At 49.7% G+C, this 24618-nt stretch overlaps 2 protein-coding genes across 3 annotated transcripts in view; one reads left to right on the top strand and one right to left on the bottom strand.

The window, feature by feature from the left end:
• ZNF511 (zinc finger protein 511) overlaps nt 1–901 on the bottom strand; it is a 3506-nt gene extending 2605 nt beyond the window's left edge. Inside the window, exons 1-2 of the mRNA XM_017832649.1 lie at nt 728–901; nt 569–642 (exon numbers count right to left, since the gene is read on the bottom strand). Of these exons, the coding sequence (XP_017688138.1) occupies nt 569–642; nt 728–901 (248 nt within the window). The remainder of the gene's footprint in view (nt 1–568; nt 643–727) is intronic.
• Nucleotides 902–954: 53 nt separating this feature from the next.
• On the top strand, nt 955–24036 carry TUBGCP2 (tubulin gamma complex associated protein 2). Of its 2 annotated transcripts, XM_017832735.1 has the most exons (18): nt 955–1028; nt 2227–2390; nt 3319–3447; nt 3736–3912; nt 6298–6457; nt 7442–7649; nt 8662–8861; nt 9800–9989; nt 10512–10657; nt 11272–11452; nt 12395–12575; nt 12773–12945; nt 14645–14773; nt 15242–15362; nt 16797–16940; nt 17466–17594; nt 18308–18471; nt 23711–23816. In XM_017832735.1, the coding sequence occupies exons 2-18, from the start codon at nt 2241–2243 to the stop codon at nt 23814–23816; spliced, it is 2688 nt and encodes an 895-aa protein (XP_017688224.1). In that variant the 5' UTR covers nt 955–1028; nt 2227–2240. The 2 variants fall into 2 exon arrangements, with proteins under 2 accessions (XP_017688224.1, XP_017688223.1); XM_017832734.1 differs by lacking the exon at nt 955–1028 and having other exon boundaries at nt 23711–24036.
• The last annotated feature ends 582 nt before the right edge of the window (nt 24037–24618 follow it).

Below are 24618 nucleotides of genomic sequence, written 5' to 3'. Positions count from 1 at the left end.
TCCTTAAACACCTCCAGGGACAGCGACTCCACCCCCTCCCTGGGCAGCCCATTCCAATGGCTGAGCACTTTCACTTGATTACTCTTATTTGCAATTATGGCTTCGGGATCATCTCTATTATCATTCTGTCAAGTGGTGCTTTGATGAATAATAAACAAGGCAGTAATGTGATAAATAAGTGCTGTTTGACCCTAAAGTCCCAGTTATGGATGATAATGTTGTGCCAATGCTTTTTTAACAGGTATCCACTGGAAAACCTCACACAACACTCAAAGTACTTCCTCGATTTTTACATACAAGAGCAAGGCAAAGATTCTGTCCCGGGCTTAGCCTTCCTAGTTGGAGCTGCCCCGGCTGCAGTTGCCCAGAGAGCTTGAGGATGTCCAACATCAGTTCAAGGCCAGGCTGGACGGGGCTCGGAACAACCTGGGACAGTGGAAGGTGTCCCTGCCCACGGCAGGGGGTGAAACTGGATGAGCTTTAAGGTCCCTTCCCACTCGAACCATTCCTTGACCCCACAGCTCAGGGCTCTCCCGCAGCCGTGCTGACGAGCCCCCTCCTCACTTACTTGGGTCTCTCGGAGACCTCCTCGAGGCTGGTGAGGACGCCCTGCAGGTAGAGGTGCCTGTGCACGTCCCCGTCCTAGAGAGGAGCAGAGAGGGCCGTGGGCGGGCGGGCAGGGCTGTAAAACACCGCGCCGAGCCCCCTGCTGCGGGGGGAGCCTCACCTCCAGCAGCGGATGCTGCGGGCCGAGGCGGAGGCGGCGGGGGGCGAAGGTGAAGGGCGGCAGGGGCTGAGCGGGGAGCTGAGGGGGCTCCCAGAGGAGCTCCCGGGCGGTGTCCTGCGGGATCCCCTCACGGAGCCGCAGGCGCAGCCCCGGCGGCAGCGGCAGCGCCGCCATGGCGGGCGGCGGGGAGGGCACTGCGCGTGCGCGGGGAGCGCGGAGCGGCGACACCGCGGGCACTGCGCGTGCGCAACGCCAGGGACGCGCTTCCCGGCGCCCGCGGCGGCACTTCCGGGCGGGACAGGTAGGGATGGGATGGGACGGGATTGGGACTAGCATAGCATAGGATATGATAGGATAGGGGGCGGGACGGAATGGGATATGCAGAGGGACGGAATGGGATATGCAGCGGGACGGGACGGGATGGAGAGGGACGGGATAGAGCGGGACGGAATGGGATATGGGAGAGATGGGGTATGGGACGGGACGGGAGGAAGCAGGACAGAATGGGGTATGGAGTGGGGCGGGACGGGATGGAGATGGACAGGGGGGGATGAAGAGGAACGGGACGGGATGGAGCGGGACGGAATGGGATATGGGAGAGATGGGGTATGGGACGGGACGGGAGGAAGCAGGACAGAATGGGGTATGGAGTGGGGCGGGACGGGATGGAGATGGACAGGGGGGGATGAAGAGGAACGGGACGGGATGGAGCGGGACGGAATGGGATATGGGAGAGATGGGGTATGGGGCGGGACGGGACGGGTTGGAGAGGAACGGGTCGAGATGGAGCGGGACGGAATGGGATATGGAGCGGGCCGGACCGGGATGGAGGGGGACGGGATAGGATGGAGCGGGCTGGGGCTGAGGCGCTGCCCGGGGACCGCTCCGGGCGATCCGCCGTGGGATGCAGCGGGACCCGCCCGGCGCGATCCCGCTCCCAGTGCCGCACCCGCAGCCATTCCAGCCTAAACAATACCCTGACCTTGGCAAACCAAGAGTGTGTCCGTGTGCCTGATCCATGGATCTGCACTGTGTCTGCCTGATACAATCTGTGCAGGGTGTTGCATTAAACTCCTTGGTTGTTGTTACGATGCCTCACTCAGACTCTCATTTAAGTAACTCTGCAGAATTCGATGCTTGGTCGTAATAAAGTGGGCAGTGGAATATAAAGACGCTAAATGGGGGAAAAACTGCTTCTGAGTGAGTTCAGGAACAGCAGCGTGGCCGTGCTGCTGAAAGCAGCAGTGCCAGCTGTCAGGACACAAACGGGGCTTCCCTTTGCGGATGGAAAATCCCTCTGCTGGCCCACCCCTGTTTGAGGTGGGGTTTGTGCCAGTGTAGCTAAATCAGGCCCCACAAGGTTTTATTTGCTTCCTTGGGGCACATTCCCTTATCCCAGCCAAACATCTCTGCACTGGAAGTGTCGCTTGCGCCGGGCGTGTTTTCATTCAGCTCGTGCAACGAAAGGACAACTCCCTGCTTTTCCCTGTGTCCCGCAGGCCGAGGAGGGAGCATGAACGAGTTCAGGATCCACCATGATGTGAACGAGCTGCTGAGCCTGCTGCGGGTGCACGGCGGGGAGGGCGCCGAGGTCTACATCGACCTGCTGCAGAAGAACCGCACGCCCTATGTCACCACCACCGTGTCCGCCCACAGCGCCAAGGTCAGCACCCCCTCCCAGCTCTTCCTGGGCATAACGGGTCATCCAGCAGGAAAAGAAACCCCCCCCCGGGTGATCTCATCTGGAATCGCAGTTACGCAGTTACGAGTGTGAAGTGGGAAGATTGTCGGGAATATCTGTTTGATATCATCATTGATGATCTGGATGAGGGGGTCAAGTCCACCATCAGCAGATTTGCAGATGTCACCAAGTTGGGGGGGAGTGTCGATCTGCTGGAGGGCAGGAGGGCTCTGCAGAGGGACCTGGACAGGCTGGAGAGTTGGGCTGATTCCAACGGGATGAGGTTCAAGCAGGCCAAGTGCCAGGTCCTGCACTTTGGCCACAACAACCCCCGGCAGCCCCAGGGGCTGGGACAGAGTGGCTGGAGAGAAAGGGACCTGGGGGGGCTGGTGACAGCAGCTGAACATGAGTCAGAGTGTGCCCAGGTGGCCAAGAGGGCCAATGGATCCTGGCCTGGCTCAGGAACAGTGTGGCAGCAGGACCAGGGCAGTGATTCTGCCCCTGGACTCAGCACTGGTGAGGCCACCCCTGGAGTGCTGTGTCCAGCTCTGGGCCCTCAGCTCAGGAGGGACATGGAGGGGCTGGAGAGTGTCCAAAGAAGGGCAGCGAGGCTGGGGAAGGGTCTGGAGCACAAGTGCTGTGAGGAGCAGCTGGGGGGGCTCAGCCTGGAGAGGAGGAGGCTCAGGGGAGACCTCCTCACTCTCTACAACTCCCTCATGACCAGGCACACTTTTATGGCCATAATGCTGCTTTTTATTGTTGCTTTTAAAAGCCATCCACCGGTCAAGCTTTAAATACTAGAAAATTGCTAACTCTGTCTGAAAGTTCATATCTATGTAGCCTGAGCTGCATGTTTGCTGTAATTCAATTTAATTTTAGTTGTAATTGATAGTAATGTGGTGTTTTACAGGTAAAAATAGCAGAGTTTACTCGAACTCCTGAAGATTTTTTAAAGAAATACGATGAGCTGAAGTCTAAAAACACAAGACATCTGGATTCTTTAGTTTATCTGCTGTCAAAACTCACTGAAGACAAAGAGGTTGGTGTTCCCTTTAGAAATGGGTGTTGAACAGTACCAGCAATGCAATGATTTTGAGCACAGCTGATGGTGAAATCCATAAAAATCAACAAATAACCAGTTGTAGCATTTACTGAGTTATTAAAGCACTACTGAGAATTACACTCCTCTTGATATAATCCGTGGAAAACTGGGACAGAGAGATCTGTGGTCGGATTCAGCACAACAAGCTTATGGTCATATGGCTTTTGCCTTAGTGTGTGCTGTCCAGCACTCACAAAATCTTTTCTCTGTTTTGTGTATGTACAGACACTCCACTATCTGCAACAAAATGCTAAAGAAAGGGCAGAACTCGCAGCAAATGCAGCAACCAGCAGCACCACGAATTTTTCCATCCCCTCATCTACTTCCAAGATCTCCCTACAGGAGCTCGAGGAGCTGCGGAAGCAGCTGGGCAGTGTCACAGCCAGCTCCAGTGCACAGCAGGTACAGAGCTCTTCCCAAGCTTTGGGCACAAAATTTTCCTTTTTATTAGTCAGATCAGATTAATTCTTAATAAAAAGTAGACTTCTTCTATTTCAGTCAGTTAAGGTCAAGTTCTTAAAGGTTAAATTCATAGTTAAACTCTTCCCTGTGAGGTTGGGGAGGCCCTGGCACAGGTTGCCCACAGAAGCTGTGGCTGCCCCTGGATCCCTGGAAGTGTCCAAGGCCAGGCTGGACGGGGCTTGGAGCAACCTGGGCTGGTGGGAGGTGTCCCTGCCCATGGCAGGGGGTGGAACCAGGTGGTCTTGAAGGTCCCTTCCATCCCAAACCATTCTGTGATTCTAAGGTCAGTCACGTTTAGGCCCACCAGTTCTGACTGGTTGGGGTTAATGGAATTCCATTGTCCCATTTCAGCTTTAAGCTGTGCTGACATTCCCTTTTCTGCCCGTGGCAGTGTTTGCTCAGGAGCTCAGCAGCCTTGTGGTGTGTCCCCATCCTTCCTGGGAGCTCTGGAAGTGGTGTTCCCTGGCATGTGTGGGTCCCAGCCAGAGGGATTGAAGTGGCAATGCAAGCCAGTTGAAAACATTTGTGCCTCTCTGCTGCTCCATTCATACTTCCTTGAGACTTTAAGAGCTGAAACTCTGCTAAAAGGCCTTCATGGACTCAGGGCTATTGAGTTATTAAGGGATGGGGCAGGAGGGCATTCCTTGGAAGGAGCTCTGCTCAGCCACTGCCATGGGAAGATCTCCAGTCTGTGAGGATCACAAAGGGAGCTGGAGGACATTTACTGAGCACAGAGATGGGTTCTTTCTCTACCTCAGTGGATGTCAGTGCTTAAGATGTCAGATGCAGGTTCATCAGCATGACAGTGGCAAACTGCCACCCTGTCCCATGGGCACTGAAGTGCCACCTGTGGGCCGTGTTTCCAGTCCCTGGGAGTTTTATCCAGCCCATGAAGGCAAGGACCTAAATTTCAGATTGCAGAGAGAAGGTGATTCATGCCCCACATGCTTTGTCACCTGTACCACAAGTGCTGTGCCACCGGCCCTGGGATTACTTGGCACTGTCAGAGAGGTCATTCAGTGATTGGAGTTACTGCTTGGACCAGTTTTGGTCCAGGGATCATCAAGGTGGGAGAAGTGAGGTGTTCCCTTTCAGGCAGCTCTGTCCTTTGTAGCCAAAACTGTGTCAACTCTACCAGTTAACAAAGTCACACTAGAGCAGGTTGAACTGCAGCAGAGGTGCCCTGCCTCTTGTCAAGAAGAGAATCACAGGATCATAAAAAATCTTGGAAAAGACCTCCAAGACCATCAAGTCCAACCTTGGACCGAATACCACTGTGCCCACTAAACCATGGCCCCAGGTGCCACATCTGCTCATTTTTTGAACACTTCCAGAGGTGATGTCACCACCATTTCCCTGGGGAGCCTGTTTCAATGATTAACCACTCTTTCAGTGAAGAAATTCTTCTGATATCTAGCCTAAACCTCCCATGGCACAGCTTGAGGCTGTTTCCCGTTGTCCTATCTCTTGTTGCCTGGGAGAAGGGGTCCCTCCCAGCCCAAACTTCATATTTCTCCATATACAAGTCCTGTTTCTGTTTGGGGAGTAGAGGAAATTGAGGTCCTTCCAGCAGATCACCCACACAGGGTGTAAGTAGGAAAGTAAATGGAGCCTGTGCATATCCCATTACATACACACATTTGTGGAGTTTAAGAAATGGCCTTTGTAAGCCCTGTGTTTGTTCTCTTGGGGCTCTAAGTGTTCATGTAGGCTGTGCATCTCACAAGCCTCTCCAGCTGATAATTGGTCTTGCACTCCATTTATTTTAGTGTCAGAGACCCAGAGCTGGGGGTGGAATGTCTTTCAGTCTTTAAGAGCTCACTTCCTTCACTGACTCCTACTGAGAGTGAAAAACTCCATCATTTTCTCTGGGGGTGGATTGTCTGGATTGCATTTGGCACTGAGTTCAGAGGTGTTCAGTGCCCCTGGAATAGGATGTTTGTGCTTACTGCTTCTGGAAGGAGTTTCCTGCTTTCCTGTAACCACTGCCTGATGGTTGTGCATCTCGCCATCCTGCTCCCCTGTGTGTGCCCTTGCACCCAGGGTGGTGAGGAGCGGTGTGGGCAGGCATTATTTGATGCATCCCCTGGTGAAAAGGCCAAATGTATTAAAAAAATCACCTCTGCAGCACTGAGGCCAATAGACTAAATGGCACTGGCAAACTAAACCCTACACTGTGCTACTGAAACAGCAGCTATTCTACTTTATGTTCTCAAGTCCATCAGTTTACAGTCAATTTCTGCTTGAAATTAAAAATTTCTTGGCCTTCTGAATGTCTCCTGGGGCTTTGTTTCCCTTCTTTCTCCCTCTCTCTTTTCCCCACAGCCTCTTGAGCTCACACGAAAAATCCTCCGAGAAAAGCAGAACAAGAAGAATTCTGGTCAGCCCGTTCCAGTGTTTCCATCCTGGGTGTATGAGAGACCTGCACTTCTTGGGGATTTCTTAATTGGCACCAGTTTAAGCACTGACACAACAGTACCCATAGGTATGTGATACACAGAGAAAATTGCACTGACTTGTAGTGGTTTGTACTCGTTCAGAAGCTGTTCAGATGTTCACGCTCACAATGAAAGCAAAGCCTGGCTTCTTGCACTCTTCAGGTGAAGAGCAGGTTCAAGAAACCCCAAATATTAACCCAAACTTATGTTGTTCACAGTGTTTACACTGTGCTGAATTCCCACTCCACGAGATCTAATCCTTTTTCTCTCGAGTCACAGCCTCCATAAAATCCAACTGTAGGAGCATCACATCCGTATTCTCAGCTGAAAATGCTGTAGCTGTGCCTGACAGGGGAGTATTCATCAATCCACAAAACTCCTAAGACTGTAACAACCTCCCTGATTGTTGCCTTGTTTCGTGAGATAAGCTTTGCTGTAGTTGGAGCCACTCTGCTCCCTGATCTTCTGATGCACTTGATTATATATATATTAGACTTGGGTCCTTTATGCTTCTTACAGCTGGTTTTTAGTTGACTGCACCATTCAGAGGCTCCACAGTTTGTAGCTCACCTGCAGCTTTTGCTGGGCTGGCATTTCCTTATGTCTGTATTTGAGCTGGTTTCTTGACATTTGAGTCTTTCAGTGGAGGGGAGCTCTGGGAAGTTGTTGATGAGAATGGAACTCCTTGGTTTCAGTATAACTGAGCCCTTCAGGGTGGAAGGATCAGCAGCCTGAGCTGCAGGTGATGTTCTCTTGGCCACAGATGTGGGATGTGTAGCCCTGTCTGCTTGGGTTGCTTTGGGTATGAATGAGCAAAGGATTGTTTTTCAGGAAAGCAAGGTAGATCATCTTGGAGTTGACCCCAGCTCAGTTTTATTTCTCTACATCCTGATGTGGCTTTGTGTGATGTCCCTTTGCTCTCTTTGGGGGTGTGTGTCCCTTCCAAGCTTCGGGTACGAGACTGAAATGAGTGGATGATCAGGTTGGCACGTCCTGACTGTGTCCCTTCTCTGTCCTCTCTTTGGAAACAGGTACCTTGCCACTGGCTTCCCAGGAATCCATGATTGTGGAGGACTTGCTGTATGTTCTGATTGGTGTGGATGGGAGGTACATCACAGCACAGCCTCTCGTGGGCAGGCAGAACAGAGCCTTCTCAGTCGATCCCAACTTGGACTTGTCCATCAAGGAGCTGGTGACCAGGATTCTTCCTGTGGCAGCAAGTTACTCTGCTGTCACCAGGTACCCAAGCTGTCAGAGCAGGAGGTTCTCCTTTGAGCATAAGGAATCTGTCATGCTACAACTGTTAACTTCCAGGCTTAATTTAAACCCTCGGGGATATGAGATGAGTGACAATTTATTTGGGTGGGTTTTAGCTACATTTGCTTTTGCTGGGTTTTTCCTTTGTGCTGCCACTTCGCTTTTTCATTCACACACCTTTGGTGTTTTTCCAGACTTGACCTTGTAAATTCAGGCCAAGTGCAATTAGGATCTGTTCAACTATTCTGGTTTGTCTCTTCCCATGAATTTCTCCATGTTTCCTGCTTTGTGCTATCCTCTGGGCATCCAGGACTAGACAACCTTTGTGTGATTCTGAGCAGGAGAACCTGCTGTTCTCATAGATACCTTAAGTAATTGTTGAAAGGTCTTGGCATAAGGTGCACCTCCCTAACAGCAAATGTTTGCTGTGCAGTTTCTACATTTGCTTCAGAGTCCCTAAAAGATCAGCAAAGAAAAAAAGAAGCATTTTTAGGATGTGATTCATCCAACCTCTTCTACACCTCTCCTTCCAGATGATGTGACTTGTGTTCAGAGGCATCTGTCTCTCTCCACTAACATGTCTGGAGCCATCTAAATCTGGTCAGATGAATCCCTGCTGTGCCATGTGGTGTCAGAATCCAGCACCAGTGCTTTCCCCACGCATTCCTGCCTCTTGAGATCTTTTCCTGGCCTCTGATCTGTTGCTTATGCAAAGACAATCACCTTGAAAATCCTGCCTCTTTCTTTCTACACAGTGGTTTTGCAAATGATTTTAGTTTCCCTGCAATTGGAGAAGAAACATCTTCCCACAGCTTTCCCTACTAGGAAGTGTACTAATGTATTCCCCATTCCTACCAGGAAATAGAGGGACTCAAGCCGAAGACCAGTGTGTTTTCCAGCACACTTATGTTCTTGTACAGTGTCCTGAAGGTAAAATCCCTGAAAATGGTAGAAGTTGCCTTGCCTGAAAGAGTTTCTGTTTTGCTTTTTACAGGTTTATAGAGGAGAAGTCTTCCTTTGAGTATGGACAGGTGAATCATGCTCTGGCTGCTGCCATGAGGACTCTAATCAAGGAATACATGATCCTAATTACCCAACTGGAACACCTTCAGAGACAGGGACTTCTGTCACTGCAGAAACTGTGGTTTTATATCCAGCCCACAATGAGGACCCTGGAGATTCTGGCTTCACTTGGTAAACTCTCAAAATGCAGTCATTACATTTTGACAGCTTCTGACAACTGTGCAGAGCAGCACCACAGGCAGGGCATGTCTCATTTTAATTTTCTGTTTTATTAAAGGGGAAAGCCAAGGGGAATTGTACTTGTCAGGGCACTGCTCTGTTTTTGGAGAGCTCTAGGGCCCAACCTGCCCTTTGGAGCTGTCAAGAGGCATGTTCATGTCCTTTACCTTCACAGCCCATGCCCTTCCCATCAGCTGTATCCACCACTGCTGTCTCTGCTCAGCTTCTTTCCAAACCCCTCTCCAGCTGTGTGTGGGTGTATAACCACACACTGGTTCCACCAGAAGTGATCCTGGAAGTTCCCAGTCCAGCCCCTTGCTTACAGCTACAACAGGTTGCTCAGGGCCACATCCAGGCAAACCTGGACAATCCTCTGCCACTCTGGGCCCTTTCCCATGACATCACCACCCTCTTTGTGAACATTTCTTTCTGTTTCTCCAACTTGTACCCTTTGCCCTTTTGGTATTGTCCAGTCCTGGACTGTGCCATCGCATGATGTTGTTGGTCACAGATGTGAGAATACTTGTGCATTACTCAGCTCAGAGAATTTATCTGGACCTAAATATTTGTTCAGATTTCCCTAATAACCTCCCTAAATCCTGGTGTTTGAGCCATATGCATGGCAGTGTTGTAGCCAAGGCTTTTAAGATTAGAGGGGTTTGGGGTCACTGGTGTGTGTGTTTCTTCCATCCCCACCTGGCAAGTGGATCTCTACCCGTGGTCCCCTCACAGCATAAGAGGTTTTTGGACTCTAAGCCACAGTGTATCTTGTGTCTGCCTGAGTTCAGTTCTCCTGCCCTGGAGGGTTTTTTAGTCTGGGGACCATTTGGGGTTTTTTTTCAAGACATTTCAGTATGTAAGTGCCTTATATCTACATTTTTAAATTCCAGCTACTTCCGTGGATAAGGGTGAGTGTATGGGAGGATCCACCCTGAGCCTACTCCATGACAAGACTTTCAATTACACGGGGGACGGCCAGGCCCAGGAGCTGTGCCTGTATTTAACCAAGGCAGCCAGTGTGCCTTATTTTGAAATCCTGGAGAAGTGGATATATCGAGGCATCATCAATGATCCCTACAGGTAAAGAACAGTTCAGGGATGAAAATGAAATGCAACAGCTAAGAAACACTGATCTTCTCTGTCGAATCTGCATAGCCTGGGGGCCTGGAACAACACTCTCTGAAGTTTTTTGGCTTTTGTAGAATCATTTGAAGCATTTCTCTGTGTTTAATAGTTTATGCTGCATTTCAGAATCCAGAGCGGGGGCAGAGCTCAGGTTAAAATAGCTGAAATAATGCCTTAAATTAATGCCTGAATTAATTAAGGCAGACAAAGGCAGCTTCCTCTGCATTGACAACCAGACAATGTTTAAATGTGGTTTTTGAACCCTATAAAATTCTGCTTCTGTTGTAATTGATTGCAGATTAGCAGAGACAGTGCCTAATGCTTCTCTTGCTTGAAATACAGACTGATTTCAGCTCTTGACTGGCATGTGTTCTCATGAGACCTTGTTGCTGATAGCCCATATTGCCAGTTTACAGGGGAAAAAAAGTAATCCTCGTTGTACCACTTCCTGCTTCTAAACCTCTGCTTTCTGTTCAGTGAGTTCATGGTGGAGGAACATGAGCTGCAGAAGGAGAAGATTCAGGAGGACTATAATGACAAGTACTGGGATCAAAGATACACTGTTGTTCAGCAGCAGATTCCCTCATTCCTGCAGAAAATGGCTGACAAAATCCTGAGCACGGGTAGGTGCAGGTGCACTTGTGATGTGAGAGGAATCTGGAGACATGCCTTTGTGTGAAGGTGACAGAAACGTCGTCGGGCCTTGCCAGTTTATGGCATTGCCCTCTGAATTTGGAGGAATAAAAGGGTCAGATTTAAAAAGAACACCAAATCCTATAAATGAAACAAGGCATGGGAAGGAGTCCAGCAGCAAGGGGAGCTGTCTGTCTCACGGCTGTTTTGTGGGGAGGGTTTTCCAGCTAGATGGAGCTGGGCAGCTGAGGTTTGGCCACCTGAGTGCTAATTTGGGGGGTTAAATGAAACAAACAACCTAGTGGCCACCATTGTCCGTAAGTACAAACCCCTCTGAAGAGCAGCACCTCATCTGCAAAGCTTCAGGCCATGTGCAGAGATGTTTTGTTGCCACTGGGAAACAAAACCATTCCTCAGTCTCCTTAGATGTGGTACCAGGTGCCTAGTTTAAAATTCTGCATCATCTTTTGAAAGGTGTGTAAATCCTTCCCAGTAGAAGTGGGTGTAAACATTTTGCAGCATGTCTTGAAAGTGGTGGTGTGGAAGTTTCCCTGTTGGCTGCACAGTGGGGATGAATATGGGTCATTCTTGCTTTTCTTTTTAGGGAAATATTTAAATGTTGTGAGGGAGTGTGGGCGAGATGTTACCTGCCCTGTGGCCAAGGAGGTCATCTATACTTTGAAAGAGAGAGCCTATGTGGAACAAATAGAAAAAGCATATAACTATGCTAGCAAAGTTCTCCTGGACTTCCTGATGGAGGAGAAAGAGCTGGTGGCTCACCTAAGGTTTGATTTATCTTACTAAATGCATGATAAATAGGTTGCTTCTTATAGGGGACACTTTGTAGTTACCTCTTCTCTTGGGATATTATCAGTTTGTTCTCTCTACTTCTGTTAGAAAGTTTGACCTAAAAAATAAGATTGGGGTTTTTTACCTGAAGAGAGGAAAAAAGAGAAGGCTAAAATCATGGGAATGTTGAGTGGAGAGGATGTCTGGGGGTCTCTGGTCCAAATTCCTTGGAAGGCTGCTGTCAAAACTAGGTCAGGGCTTTGTCTAGCCCAGTTAGATCAGGAGTCTGCATCCACATTGTGTTAAGGCTGTGAGGGTCCTATTTTTGCTCCAAAGCATGCAGTTATCATGTGTGATCTCTGGCCAGGCTCTGGGTTAATCCTCAGACTCACCTCAGAGCTGTCTCCAAGTTCCAGGCCCAGTGCAGTTAATCCTCTCTGGTGCCATGTGAAAATTCAAAGTTTATGCGTCCTATTATAACAATAGTCTGCTGGACTTAAAAAAAAATCTGCACAGATATTTGTTCACTGAGAGGAGTCCAAGATTCTGCTCTGAACTGGTTGCTGCCCCTCAGCAGGATGTGCACACCATGGAGGTTTGGGATTTGTTCAGGATAGCAGGAGCCTGTGCCCAGCAATGTGTTGCATACATAGGGGTTTTTTCTGAGGTGCATTTTTCGAGGTGGAAAAAGAACAGCAGCAGCCCTGATCTGACTGCACAAAAGTGTTCTGACTGAGGGGGTAGGGAGGGGGAGACATCCATAAAAGACTAGTCTTCAAATTGGTTATTTATGGCTGTGTGTTCTCTAGGAAGAGGAACATTCTGTGATCCAACCCGGCAGCCTGGTTGAATCGATTGCTTTTATTCCTTTGGGTTTGATATGGATTAACCTGGGCTTTAAAAAAAATAATCAATTGTCCCTTCATTTTCTTGAGCAGATCTATAAAACACTATTTCCTGATGGATCAAGGGGACTTTTTTGTTCACTTCATGGACCTCACAGAAGAGGAGCTTAAGAAGCCCGTAGACGACATCATAACTACGAGGCTGGAGGCCCTGCTGGAATTAGCCCTGAGGATGAGCACAGCCAACACAGACCCTTTCAAGGATGATTTAAAGGTAAGAATGGATGGAAGCAGAATTTAGCAAGAAGGCCTGCCATGATTTGGGAAGATCTGTGTGCCTGTGAGAACCTGCTGCTTCCCAGGTTGGTGTGGTGACTGGGGTGTCACTCGGATCACGTGCACTCTGTACGTGCTACACGGCAGTTGTGAATAACCTGTGGGTTCATTTTTTTTCCTGCTCTTCCTTTATAGATTGAGTTGATGCCCCATGACCTCATCACACAGCTCTTGAGAGTGCTGGCCATAGAAACCAAGCAGGAGAAGGCCATCATCAGTGCAGACCCCACAGAGCTCACCCTCAGCGGCCTGGAAGCATTTTCCTTTGACTACATCGTTAAGTGGCCTCTGTCCCTTATCATAAACAGGTAAGGTGACAATCCGTTGAAGGAAAAAAAGGCATGGGGTTGAAGCACGTTTTCACATGGCAGATGCTGGAAATCCTGTCTATTTTAAGTGGTGTTATAAGTTGCTGATGAGTAAGGAATGCTTTGGGGTTGCTGAGCTCTGCTTCTCTCATTTGTATACTGTGCATAATGGGTTGTCTCTTCAGTAGAGCCCCGTGTCTGAGGCATGCTTGGGAAGTCAGATCTTCATTTGAAGTGGTGGGAAGACGTAGATCAGAGAATCATGGAATGGTTTGAGTTGGAAGGGATCCTAAAGCTCATCATGTTCCACCCCCTGCCATGGGCAGGGACACCTTCCTCTACCCCAGGTTGCTCCAATCCCCATCCAATGTGGCCTTAGACACTTCCAGGGCAACCTGTGCCAGGGCCTCCCCACCCTCACAGGGAACAATTTCTTCCCAATATCCCATCTAAACCTTCTCTCTTTCATCTGGAAGCCATTCCCCCTTGTCCTGGCACTCCAGGCCCTTGTAAAAAGTCTCCATGTTTCCTGCAGGTTCCCTTCAGGCCCTGGAAAGCCACAATTAGGTCACCCCAAAGCTTCTCTTCTCCAGGCTGAACAATCCCAGTTCTCTTAGGGATGCTTTCCCAGCCTGGTCCTTGGTTTCACCTGTGACTGGTCACCCAGATTTCACGTGCCCTTGGCTTTCTGAAGTATCTTCCATGAGAATATGAACTCTCACAAGGGGGTTTCCATGCAAGAATCAAACATTCCTCAAACCTGGAGAGCAGAAGAAAAATACACTTTCTGGTATCCCTTGGTTGCAAACTGGAGGGGTACAGGCTGCTGGTAGGGGATTGATAGCAAACTATTTTGCATTTAATGGAGTTGTGAGGGAATGGTTCGTTTTTCCACAGGGATATGCCTCTTGTTTGCCTGGAGAAACCCTGGCAGACCCATTGCTGTGGGACAAGCAGCGTTGCATGAACAGGGTGAGGTGACAGATGTCGAATTGCTAAATGCCAACAACAAATTGGTCCCTTAATTTCCCCTCTGAAAATTCAGCGGGATCGCTTTTTCTAGCGACGTGATGCTTTGGGAATTGCATCTCTTTCTTTCCAGTGGAGTGTGTTAGCTCTGATGGGAGCTGTGGAAGTGAAAATAGGATTTGGTGAGGTTTCCTGAACTGTACTGACTGGAGCTGTGCAGACACCTACGCTCAAGTGTCTGAGCACAGACCCGAATCCAGTCCCTGGAGCTATAAATAAGCAGCCCCATCTGCTTGTGACAGTGCATTGCTGCTGGGGTAATGCTGCCTGTAGCTTGGTTACCGCTTTTTCTCCCTTTCTGTGGAAAATCCTGGTGAATTATTGGGTGATCACAGCAGCCTTAGCACAGTGGGTACAAGACCACGGGCTTTCAGCCCTCACTCCCCCTCTGTGAGTGACCTCTGTGCGTGGAGCTCGAGGGGGTTGAAGGAGGCTGGTGATGTACCCACTGGCAGGAAATACGGAGGAGGGACTCCTTGGAGAGAAATTCTTTGGGATGGTTACAAATGTGGTTCTTTTTCCCTTTGGTTCAGATTGTTTCAATGCGATTTGTGTGCGTCTGAAGGCGTGAGGAACATATTGTGTAGAGTCTCTTTACCTTTGAGCAGCCTCAGCCTTCACAGCTTAGTCTGTCAATCAAGAACTGGATGGGTTTCTCCTTTCTTTCCAGGAAAGCACTGACAAGGTACCAGATGCTTTTCAGACACATGTTCTATTGCAAACATGTGGAAAGGCAGTTGTGCAACGTGTGGATCAGCAATAAGACAGCCAAGCAATTCTCCCTGCATTCAGCTAAGTGGTATGGCCTTTTTCTTTTTTTTCAGCTGGGTCAGTTTTGGGTTTCCTTCTTGCTGTTTAGGTACATCATGACATGGCTCACATAATATTGACGTGAAAAAGATCCTTACAAGTGTTTTACAGGCTGGGAGAGCTCAAATTATAACATTTTAGGTTTCACTCAATAGTTACACTAGTAAAATTGCTTTAATATTTAATATTAAAATTTTATTTGAATGTAGGCGAATATTCAAAGTCATTGTCCATTCTACAACAGGTTCAAAACTCTGACTGGTAATTGAGGGAAAACCATTGGGATACATGGAAAATAATCAGAGATGGTTTGCATTGGCTTTATAATCCCTCTCACACTGCAGCAGGGAATTTGCTAGGACAGAAATATTTAGCTCTGCTTCGCTGTGCAAGCCTGGTGATAGTTCTTGGTGGCATTTGCTAACTCTGAGCTGTGTGGGTGTGATTTCTCCCCTAGGTTTGCTGGTGCTTTCACACTGCGGCAGCGGATGCTGAATTTTGTGCAGAATATCCAGTATTACATGATGTTTGAAGTGATGGAGCCAACATGGCACATTCTTGAGAAGAACCTGAAGTTGGTGAGTGTGGGTGCTAGAGGGAAGTTGGAATGGAGGTCTTAGCAAATTTAAGATAGGGAAAAAAATACCTGATCTCAGTTACTGCAGGAGTCTGTTGGTTTTGTTGGAGGCACTTGTAGTGCTGCTGTTCTGCATCACCTTTCTGCTTCGTCAGTCATATACCCCTTCCCTGTGCTGCATCCTCCTGTCTCTGCCCAGCTCACACCCTGCACCCTCTTATGTAAGGGCTGTTCTGCTGAACATTCCCATACACAGAAGAAAGAGAACTGTGGAAAAGGAAGAAGGATGTAGAGTGCAAAGATCATAAACCAGTCCAAACATCTCCAGCTGATTCCTTGGCTGACTTACAGTGCTCTTAAAAATGGAGTCTGTGCTTTCTCTTCCATGCAACTGCCAAGAACTGGGATGCTAGGACTGTCCAGTATTAAACAGGGCCTTCCTGATTCAGGTGGCTATTCCACATGTCTGTTCCCACTGCAGGTGGGCAAGGCTGGAGCACTTCTCCACTGCAGTGTGATCTGGGAGAGGCTAAGCTCACTTCCCTGTTGAGCTGAGCTCACTTATGCCTCTTGAGAGGGGATCTGGGCAAGGCATCATTTGGGTTCCTTTCAGAGATGTGATGTCCTGAGCTGTGGGATTTTCCAGGTGTGTTACAGAATATTTCAGGTTCACTACTCCGAGTAACTTCCCCAGAAGTTAATTAACAAAAAACTGCAAGAATCAGGTTTTATCTCATGAGGGACATGCAAGATGCCTTTATTGTATCTTGGAGAAGAACACATTCCCAGTTCATGTCCCACCTGCCTGTCTGAAACCAGGAATGAGAAGTTGTTCTGAGCTTCAGGACATCCCATAATTGTACAGAGTGAGAGGGGGATTTTAATCTATCATTTAAAACTCAGGACTGAAACAGCCCATTGAAGTAGCAGAGCTGGACAAAAATCTTACAGAATCCTTGCAGCAGTGCATGTCCCAGTTCCTTATTGGCTCCTGAAGCACATTTCTGAATAACCTGTATGTTTTAAGCCTTATATGTTTATTGACATTTAAGGTTCTTTGATTTGTTTTTCTCTTTTCCACTTATTTTCCCTGAGATTGTGAAGGTGGGAGTGGGCATGACAGGCACATTTAAAAGCAAAGGAAGTGCATGGCATAAAGCAGATAACTCTGTCCTTTCCAGTGGAGGGCTTGGGTGATTAAGGAAAGCATAGTTTGGTTGAGGAGGTGATGTGACAAATCAAAGGTTAAAAGCCTTTGAAGGCAGTAATGCAGATTCAGTCTCCATCTCAGGATGTTTCTGGAAGGTACATGAGGAGTTTCTCACCAGCATGGCTGAGAGATCCCTGTCAGGGCAGGGTGCTGAGATACAGCTCTGGGAGAGTGCAGCACATGAGCCCTGGTTTGGTTTGTCACTGCTGTCCTGTCCTGTCACAGGCATCCAACATTGACGATGTCCTGAGCCACCACACGAGCTTCCTGGACAACTGCCTGAAGGACTGCATGCTGACCAACCCCGAGTTGCTCAAGATCTTCTCCAAGCTGATGTCTGTCTGTGTCATGTTCACAAACTGCATGCAGGTGTGTACAGCCCTGCCAGCTGCTCTGGGTGCCAGCCAGCTGGGACAGTCCCTTTTGCCAGCCCCTCCTGTGCTCAGTGCCCGTGGACGAGCCTCAGTTCCCTGTCAGCAGGCTTTAGAGCCTGATGGCTCACACCCTCTCCCGGGTAGTTTCTTTGGCCTCTTGCTCCACAAAATTCCCTGTGCTCTCCTTTTTCCATGTTGAGATCATGTGAGTGGAATTCCCTCTCTCCAGCCAGTCCTGCAGCAGAACTTGGGGTGTAAGTTGTAGGGCTCTGTAGAGGCATTCTTTTCAGGGTCAGGTGGTTGGACTGATGGAGACTGGGCACATTCTGGCCAGCACCAGGGAGCCCATGGCTTTAAAAAAGCCCACCTTCCTTTGGGTGTGTCACCATCATGAATTGAGCCTCAGAGCTGGCTTTCCTGGGAGTTCAGCAGCCGCAGGGCGAGCAGAGCTGAGCCTCCTGCTTTGCCACGCTGGAAAGAAGGAGCTGTAACCATTTCCCCACCCCTGTGCCCTTGCCAGAGGTTCACCCAGAGCATGAAGCTGGACAGTGAGCTGGAGAGGCTCACCCTGGAGCACGGCACCATGCTGGGCCCCCCCACGGAGGAGGAGCGCGCCGAGGAGGCTGCCAAGAAGAAGCTGACCAACAAGGTGGGACACGGGGAGGGGTGACCGGGCCCTTCCCTCTGCCTGGGGGGCAGGCTGGTCAGGATAGTGCCCCAGCTCCTGCAGACAGACCTTCCAAGTTCCCAGAGCACCCCGAAAGCACAGTCTCTGTGGAATTGTGGGCGGTGTTGGAGCACTGGTGGTGGTCTCAAAGTCTGCTTTGAAGGCCCTGTCTCCCATAGCAGTCTCTGCTCTGTTTTTAGGTTCTTAGTTGTATTTTCATTGTGCAGTGGGTACCCCCAGAGAGGCTTTCTGCAGCACCAGAGCTCTCTGATTTCCAGAGCTCTGCTGGGGTGTGAGGTGGGCTCTTTGCAGCCCATTGCCTTCATACCTGGGATATTTGTCTTGTCCATGTTTCTGTCCCTGGATGCACAGAGGATGTCCTTGGTGTGCTCTGCAGCCTGTCTTGGGCAGCACACACTTTCTGCTTAATGTCTTTTTCTCCTGCTTGAAAATAAACAGTGGCAGCATATATATAACTCTACTGGGTCTGTTTGTGGATACCTCTACTGGGATCTACTCCAGGGTTCTCCCAGGCTGGGCACAGCAAGGATTTTAACTACTAAGAACTCTTCAACTGTCTTGGAAGTGTCATGGCAGTAATTCTGAGCAGGTTAGGAAAAGGAGGGAATGATTGTATCTCCTTGGCAAGGGCAGGTCAGCAAACACATGGGGCCACTCTGCCTTTGTCTCTGCAGCTTTTAGCAGAGCATGCTGACAACCTCCACCTCACATCTGGCTTTGAAGCCACCATCAACAAGTTTGACAGCAATTTCTCCACACACCTGCTGGACCTGCTGGACAAACTGAGCGTTTACAGCACCAATGACTGTGAGCACAGCATGCTCAACATCATCTACAGGTGAGCCAGTCCTTTTGTGTCTGTAACTTCCCCTCCTGTGGGGCCCAAGTTCAGATCAGGAGTCGCTGATTATAACTGTGCATCAGTGAAGACACTGGAAGCACGAGAAATATATATATATTTGGGAGCTCTGAGCAACCTGGTCTAGTGGAAGATGTCCCTGCCCCTGGCAGGGGGTTGGAAACAGATGAGCTTTAAGGTCCCTTCCAACCCAGTCCATTCTATCATACAATGCTTTGAATTTCAACCTAAAGCTTGAAAAAAAAACCCCAAAACACATTCCTTTGAATTATGTGAAATTTGTTTATTAATATTGTAAATGTAGTGTAAGTTTTCCTAGGGATTGTCTCACTCTGGAGACAGTGAATACTCTGATTCCTGAATGCAGCATAAGTATCTTGTGATGAGAAAGCTGTGCAGGGGTTTGATCATAAAGTGGCTGTTTTAAGTTCACATACTGCATTTCTTTCAATAAGCGGCCTCTTGGAAATCAGAATTCCTCTGGAAATACCTAAAAGTCAGGTACACAAGATATGAGAGAGAGAGAGGAGATGGAGGTTTTGCTGCTGGGTTTATAACCTGCATGTTTTCAATAAAATTACCATGGGCCCCTGGTGGTCTAGTGGTTAGGGTGCAGCACTCTCACCGCTGCGACCCGGGTTCGATTCCCAGCCCCCCGGGCAGATGGAGCTCGTCAGCCTTGTAAGGCAATCCATCTAAGAGAAGGTCACTCTAAACAATCCATCTAAGAGAAGGTCACTCTAAACAAACCTACGTCCTGAGACCCTCACTGCCACTGTCCAAGCTTGCTCGGCCCCGGCAGATGAACCTCAGGATTAAAGGGTGGGCTCAGTTCAGCGCACGCTGGGTCTCACCTAAAAAATCCACTGCGCAGGCTCGAAGGGTTAATGACCTTTCCCAAATCTTCGCTCGCGAAGACTGGCCTATATACATACACCATGTATATAGTTCTGTTCACTGCCCATCTTTTATGGCTGGCTGATAACCCTCACACCTCTGCTGAGATGTGCTACCCCTGAAAGCAGAGAGAGAAAAGGTTTCAGCAGTGTTTTTTTCAGGAGGTTGTTGTCCCCTCCTCATGCCTTTGTCCTTTTCTAACAGCATCTGGCAGGGCTGTCGAGGGATCCTGTTTGCAAAGACTGTTTGGTGAAGTATTCCCATGGGAAACTGCTCTTCCAGTTGTCCTTTTCTTCTGAGAACTTCTTGTCCAGCCAACTCCCACACACTCACACAGCCCCTGGCCTCCTGCTCGAGCTGAGGTGTTGCCATGGCTGAGGGCAAGGCTGAGCACTAGACCCTGTCATCACTGTTACCTTGGTGCTTCCAGGAGCAGAGTCCAGCCCCCCAGCTCCCACAGCACTGCAGAGAATGTCTTGGCTTCTTCCTCGTAGGATTGTATTCCTTATTTAAGGATACTCACAGGCATCTGAAAGGAAATGCAGTGCCACAGGGCTACTTGGTGCTCTGAGCTCTCCTGCTTCCACCTCCCTGCCAGGGTAGGAGCTTCCCAGCTCCAGAGCTGCCCCTATGGGTGGATGCCGAGTCCCTGAAATGGGAACTTAGGGCTTCTCCACAGCCCTAAAAACTCTGCTTCACTCTGTCTCTTAAGTGACCAGAGTCAGAGGTTTCCTCCTCATCTTGGAAATTGTTCAAAGACTTCCAGGATTTCCAAGACCTGTTTTTTGTGGCTGTGAGTGCAGGCCCCAGCTGCAGAAGTGATTGCTGTTCCTTTCAGTTCTAGCCAACACAGCCAAGTCTCTTCAAATCCTTTTGGGAGGTGCAGGTGCAGCTTATCAAGGCTTTCCCAACGTTTTATATCATCCTCATCTGCCTGGGCATCCTTGTTCATTATCATCAGGCTGTTGTAGGTCACAGGCAGGATCCATCTGTAGGAAAGGGCCAAAGGGATTAAGCTCTCACTCTTCCCTGGCTGCCATCACTCCTGGGTGTCACAGGAGCATCCAGAGTCGGGCTGGATTCAGGGGTGGGGGCCACAAGCAGTTGAGTCATCCAGGCAAGAACATTTCCTCCTCCTCAGTGCTCCAGCTCTGCCTCCTTCATCCAGCACTTGCATTTTCATCATTTCCAGAACAAGTTCTGAGAGACAGGCTCGTTCGTGGTGCTCCGTCCAGGAGATCTTGATGGCGACTCCCTCCATGATCCAGCTGCTCAGGGTGCACAGGGCATGGCCAGCACAGTGCTGAAGACCAAATGACCTGCCCTAGTCACAAAAGAGCCTTGTGTCAGCATCACACACCTGCCAGAGGGGTGGGACAGGCTGGTGCTGCACTGTGGAGCCTGGCTCTGTGCCCTGGCCGTGCTGCCATGGCCGGGGACTGTCCTCCACCTTTGTGTCCCACAGTCCACACTCAGGTGGCTCACGGGTGACTCCTGAGCTGGGAAACCTCTGGAGCCAGTTCTTCCAAATATGGAGAGATTGGGTTTTGCAAGCAGTACTTCCTGCTTCAGGGAAAAGGAGAAGTGTGGTGGTTCAGGGGGTTCTGAGGAAACCAAGTGCTGTTACCAAGTGGGTTACATTGAGAACTAAGCTGCATCCAGTGGCTCAGAAGAAGGTCTGAGTACTTTGTCCCCATTATTTCAATGCCCCGGTTCCATTGAGGAAATACTGAGTCTATGCCATCAGCACTGTCATCACTATCAAGTCCCCCCCATCCCAATTTGGACTGTCTGGAACCACTTGAGTCTTCACCAATACGTTGGAGGCAGCTGGACCTCTCCTGACAAACATTTCCTTGGTGGAAATGGTGGATGTTAACAGGCCATGGGACATGGGACGTGTCTTTCCATCCCTACAGGCTGCTCAGGAGTGATTTCAGGAGTGGAAGCCCCACAGTGGATGCCCAGGGGTGACATTCAGCTCTCATTGAGCCTGTGGGGATTGTTGGCTCCAGGCCTGGGCTCTATGGCAACAGGAACCCGAGAACCAGAGCAGAGACAGTTGCCATCTGAAGTAACATATTTGACAAAGAGATGGAAGAGTTTATAAGACATACTAGTCTTTTTTTATAAATTATAACCTTTTTATAGGAGTGCTTTTCAAGGGTGATGGTCAGCATTTCAGGTAGATAACAGAATAGCCCTTTATTCACAGTTGTAGTACTTGCTCATCATTTATTTGATCCTAGTTAATGTTTATTCAGTTTATAGTACTGAGTAACTGAGGCACAACTGTTGATTTTGTTTGTGGCCTCAAACAACAGATGATGGAGATCCAGAGGGTTTCCTTAAGAGCTCACAGGTGACTTGCAGACCTCTGGTGTGCCCAAGTCCTGCTCAGGTGCCTCACAGAATCATAGGATATCCTGAGTTGGAAGGGACCCCTGAGGATCATCCAGTCCAACTCCTGGCCCTGCACAGACACTCCAACAATCCCACCCCGTCCCCGAGGGCACTGTCCAAACCCTCCTGGAGCTCTGGCAGCCTTGGGGCTGTGCCCACTGCCCTGGGGAGCCTGGTCAGTGCCAACCACCCTCTAGGGGAAGAACCTTTCCCTGAGATCCAACCTGAACCTCCCCTGGCACAGCTGCAGCTGTTCCATGGCTCCATCAGCAGCAGTGCTGACAGAGGATTGGCAACTGCAGGAACTCTCCAGTTATTCCTTCACATCCCAGGGGTGAAAAGGAGAAGAATTGGAGCACAGGGGGCTTTGTCAGAAGGGTTAAGTCCACATTCTTAGAAATCTTACCATCAGTGCGGTTTTCAGACATCCTTCCTTCACCAGTTTGGAGGAAGTTGAGCTCAGAGTAAGTCACTGGGACGTGAAGTGATGCAAACCCCAGTTCCAGCTACCAAGGAAGAAACTGCAGTGCAAGCAGGTTTTGAGGCAGCACCACGCAAATTCTTAAGAAATAGTTATCACAGATCATTAAAACCTGAAAACAGCTGAAAGGGAAGCCAAGAAAAATCTACAATTCACCAATAAAACAGCTTTAGAAATGGAGCGGGTCCTCAAAGCAGTGATGTAGCTGAGTCCTGACCTTATGTTTGAATCAAAACTTGGTCAGTACACTCACCTCAGTGCCAGGTTTCCCTGGTACAATTCCTGAAGGACGAAAGCAATGTAAGCTTTTCAACCAGGAGAGAGCAACAGATAAATTCCATCTGTCGAGGCTCTGTTTTCTGCAGGCACCAAAAAATGTCAAGGAACAATTTGTTGCCATTTGTGTGAGGTTGTTAAGCAACATGAAACTCAAATATTGTGCCCATTCAGTTGGTTTTGGAGCAACCTAATTTGAGAAATGGAGAGAGTAACTTTGGTGTGATTCACAGGCTTGCACTGATTCAGTGTCCCAGGGCACACGAGGGTAAGAGCTGCACATGCCGTGGTTGGTTTGGGATCTGCCGTGGGAAGGTCGCAGCAGGTGTGGGGATGGGTGGTTCTATGGCATCTTTTAGGATTATCAAGGAGACAGGATTACAGTATCCCTGATGTTGCCTGTTTTGGAGAGGTGTTTACAAGTATCAGCAGCACTTGGTGTTTGTAGCGGAGAACCTTCCAACCTCTTGCTCGTCTTGGTGAATGGTGGATCTGTGTGAAGCATCCCAGTGTCAGCAAGGAGGTGGTGGGGATGGAAACCACAGCATTATGTGGTGGTTACAGGGAATAATACGTGGATTTCCTGTGGGAATTAGTACCAGAGTTCAGTGGTGGTGGAGTCTGGTCTTGGTTTGGCACTGACCAGGCTCCCCAGGGCAGTGGGCACAGCCCCAAGGCTGCCAGAGCTCCAGGAGCGTTTGGACAATTCCCTCAGGGACAGGGTGGGATTGCTGGGGTGTCTGTGCAGGGCCAGGAGCTGGACTGGGGGTCCCTTCCCACTCAGATATTCTGTGATTCTGGTGTTAAGGGGAGGTGGGAAGTGGCCGGGAAGGCGCTGGGACTGAGGAGCCCTCACTCCACCCCTTGTCCCCAGGTGACACTGCAGCAGTGTTGGGAGGTCAAGCTGCAGCTCTGAAGAGGGGCTGGGAGCGTTTGTTCCTTCCCGATGTATTTGGGATGTAAAGCACAGGTGACACTGAGCCTGTTGTCGAGGGACAGGCACACCAGAGGTGTCACCAGCACCTGCAGCTCAGCACAGACATCCCACCTCGCTCGGACCCACCCGGCTCGGGCAGGGCAGGCGGGGCCGGGGCTCGCTGCGGGGGCCCCGGGGAGGTTCCTCCACAGCGTCCCCCACCTCTGGTGTGTTCTGTCTCCCAGGTTGGACTTCAACGGGTTCTACACGGAGCGCCTGGAGCACATGTCGGCCGAGCGCAGCCAGAAGGCAGCGCCGCTGCTGCCCCGCCTGGCCGTGCCCGCCCAGTGAGCCGGGACCTCCCTCCGCATCCACAGGGGGAGCTGGAAACCAGCCGAGGGCTGTCCCGGAGACACGGGGGAACGTTCAGTCTCCTGAGATGTGTGTAGTGAAACTTGTTCTTCCGACAGGCTTTTTGTTTAGTCGTCTTTTTTTTTTTTTTTTTTTTTACTGTGTTGTACAATGACGTGTCTGTGTGTTGTAAAATAAATTAAACAACAACAACAAAAAATCAGGGTTATTTTGTCTGTAAACAGGGTGCACGTTTTTGTGGCTGCCCCATCCCTGGAAATGTCCAAGGCCAGGTTGGACAGGGCTTGGAGCAACCTGGGCTAGTGGAAGGTGTCCCTGCCCATGGCAGGGCTGGAATGCGATGAGTTCTGAGGGCCTTTCCAACCCAAACATTGTATGGGCTGAGCCCTCAGCAGAGGAGTTTCAGGGAGCCTTAACAAGAGTCATGCAGCTCTTAAGTTTGCCTGAGCCAGTTTGGGAGCAGGTGAGGTAGAGCCTGGAAGAGAAATGTCTCCCAGGGACAAGGGGTAACCAAAACACGTGCCAGGAACCAAGGGGCAAGAGTGGGAACCTGGGCACGTGTGTAAGGGCTGTGGGCACAGGGCTGAGTGCTCCTGGTGGTGACCTGCCCTTCCTCACTCCTTCACAAGGACCTTTGGAGTTCATTGGAGGGAAGAGCCAGGTTGTCTGTGCTCCATGGCCTAAAGCTGGACCTCCAGGGAGAGAGTGGAGACCACCAGCGAGCACCGAGTCTCAGCAGAAGTCATGGATAGTTATGAAATGCTCATTTTTGAAACCAGTG

The sequence above is a fragment of the Lepidothrix coronata genome, unplaced genomic scaffold, assembly GCF_001604755.1.
Source record: "Lepidothrix coronata isolate B3197 unplaced genomic scaffold, Lepidothrix_coronata-1.0 Scaffold204, whole genome shotgun sequence".
Classification (NCBI taxonomy): Eukaryota; Metazoa; Chordata; class Aves; order Passeriformes; family Pipridae; genus Lepidothrix; species Lepidothrix coronata.
This window is presented reverse-complemented; position numbering and strand designations above follow the sequence as displayed.

What these genes read in the sequence shown, in the direction of transcription:
- TUBGCP2 (XM_017832734.1), top strand. Translation starts at nt 2,241, where the DNA reads ATGAACGAGTTCAGGATCCACCATGATGTGAACGAGCTGCTGAGCCTG. An exon ending in TGTCCGCCCACAGCGCCAAG is followed by an intron (nt 2,391 to 3,318) that starts GTCAGCACCCCC and finishes GGTGTTTTACAG; the next exon opens with GTAAAAATAGCAGAGTTTAC. An exon ending in TCCCTGCATTCAGCTAAGTG is followed by an intron (nt 14,774 to 15,241) that starts GTATGGCCTTTT and finishes TTTCTCCCCTAG; the next exon opens with GTTTGCTGGTGCTTTCACAC.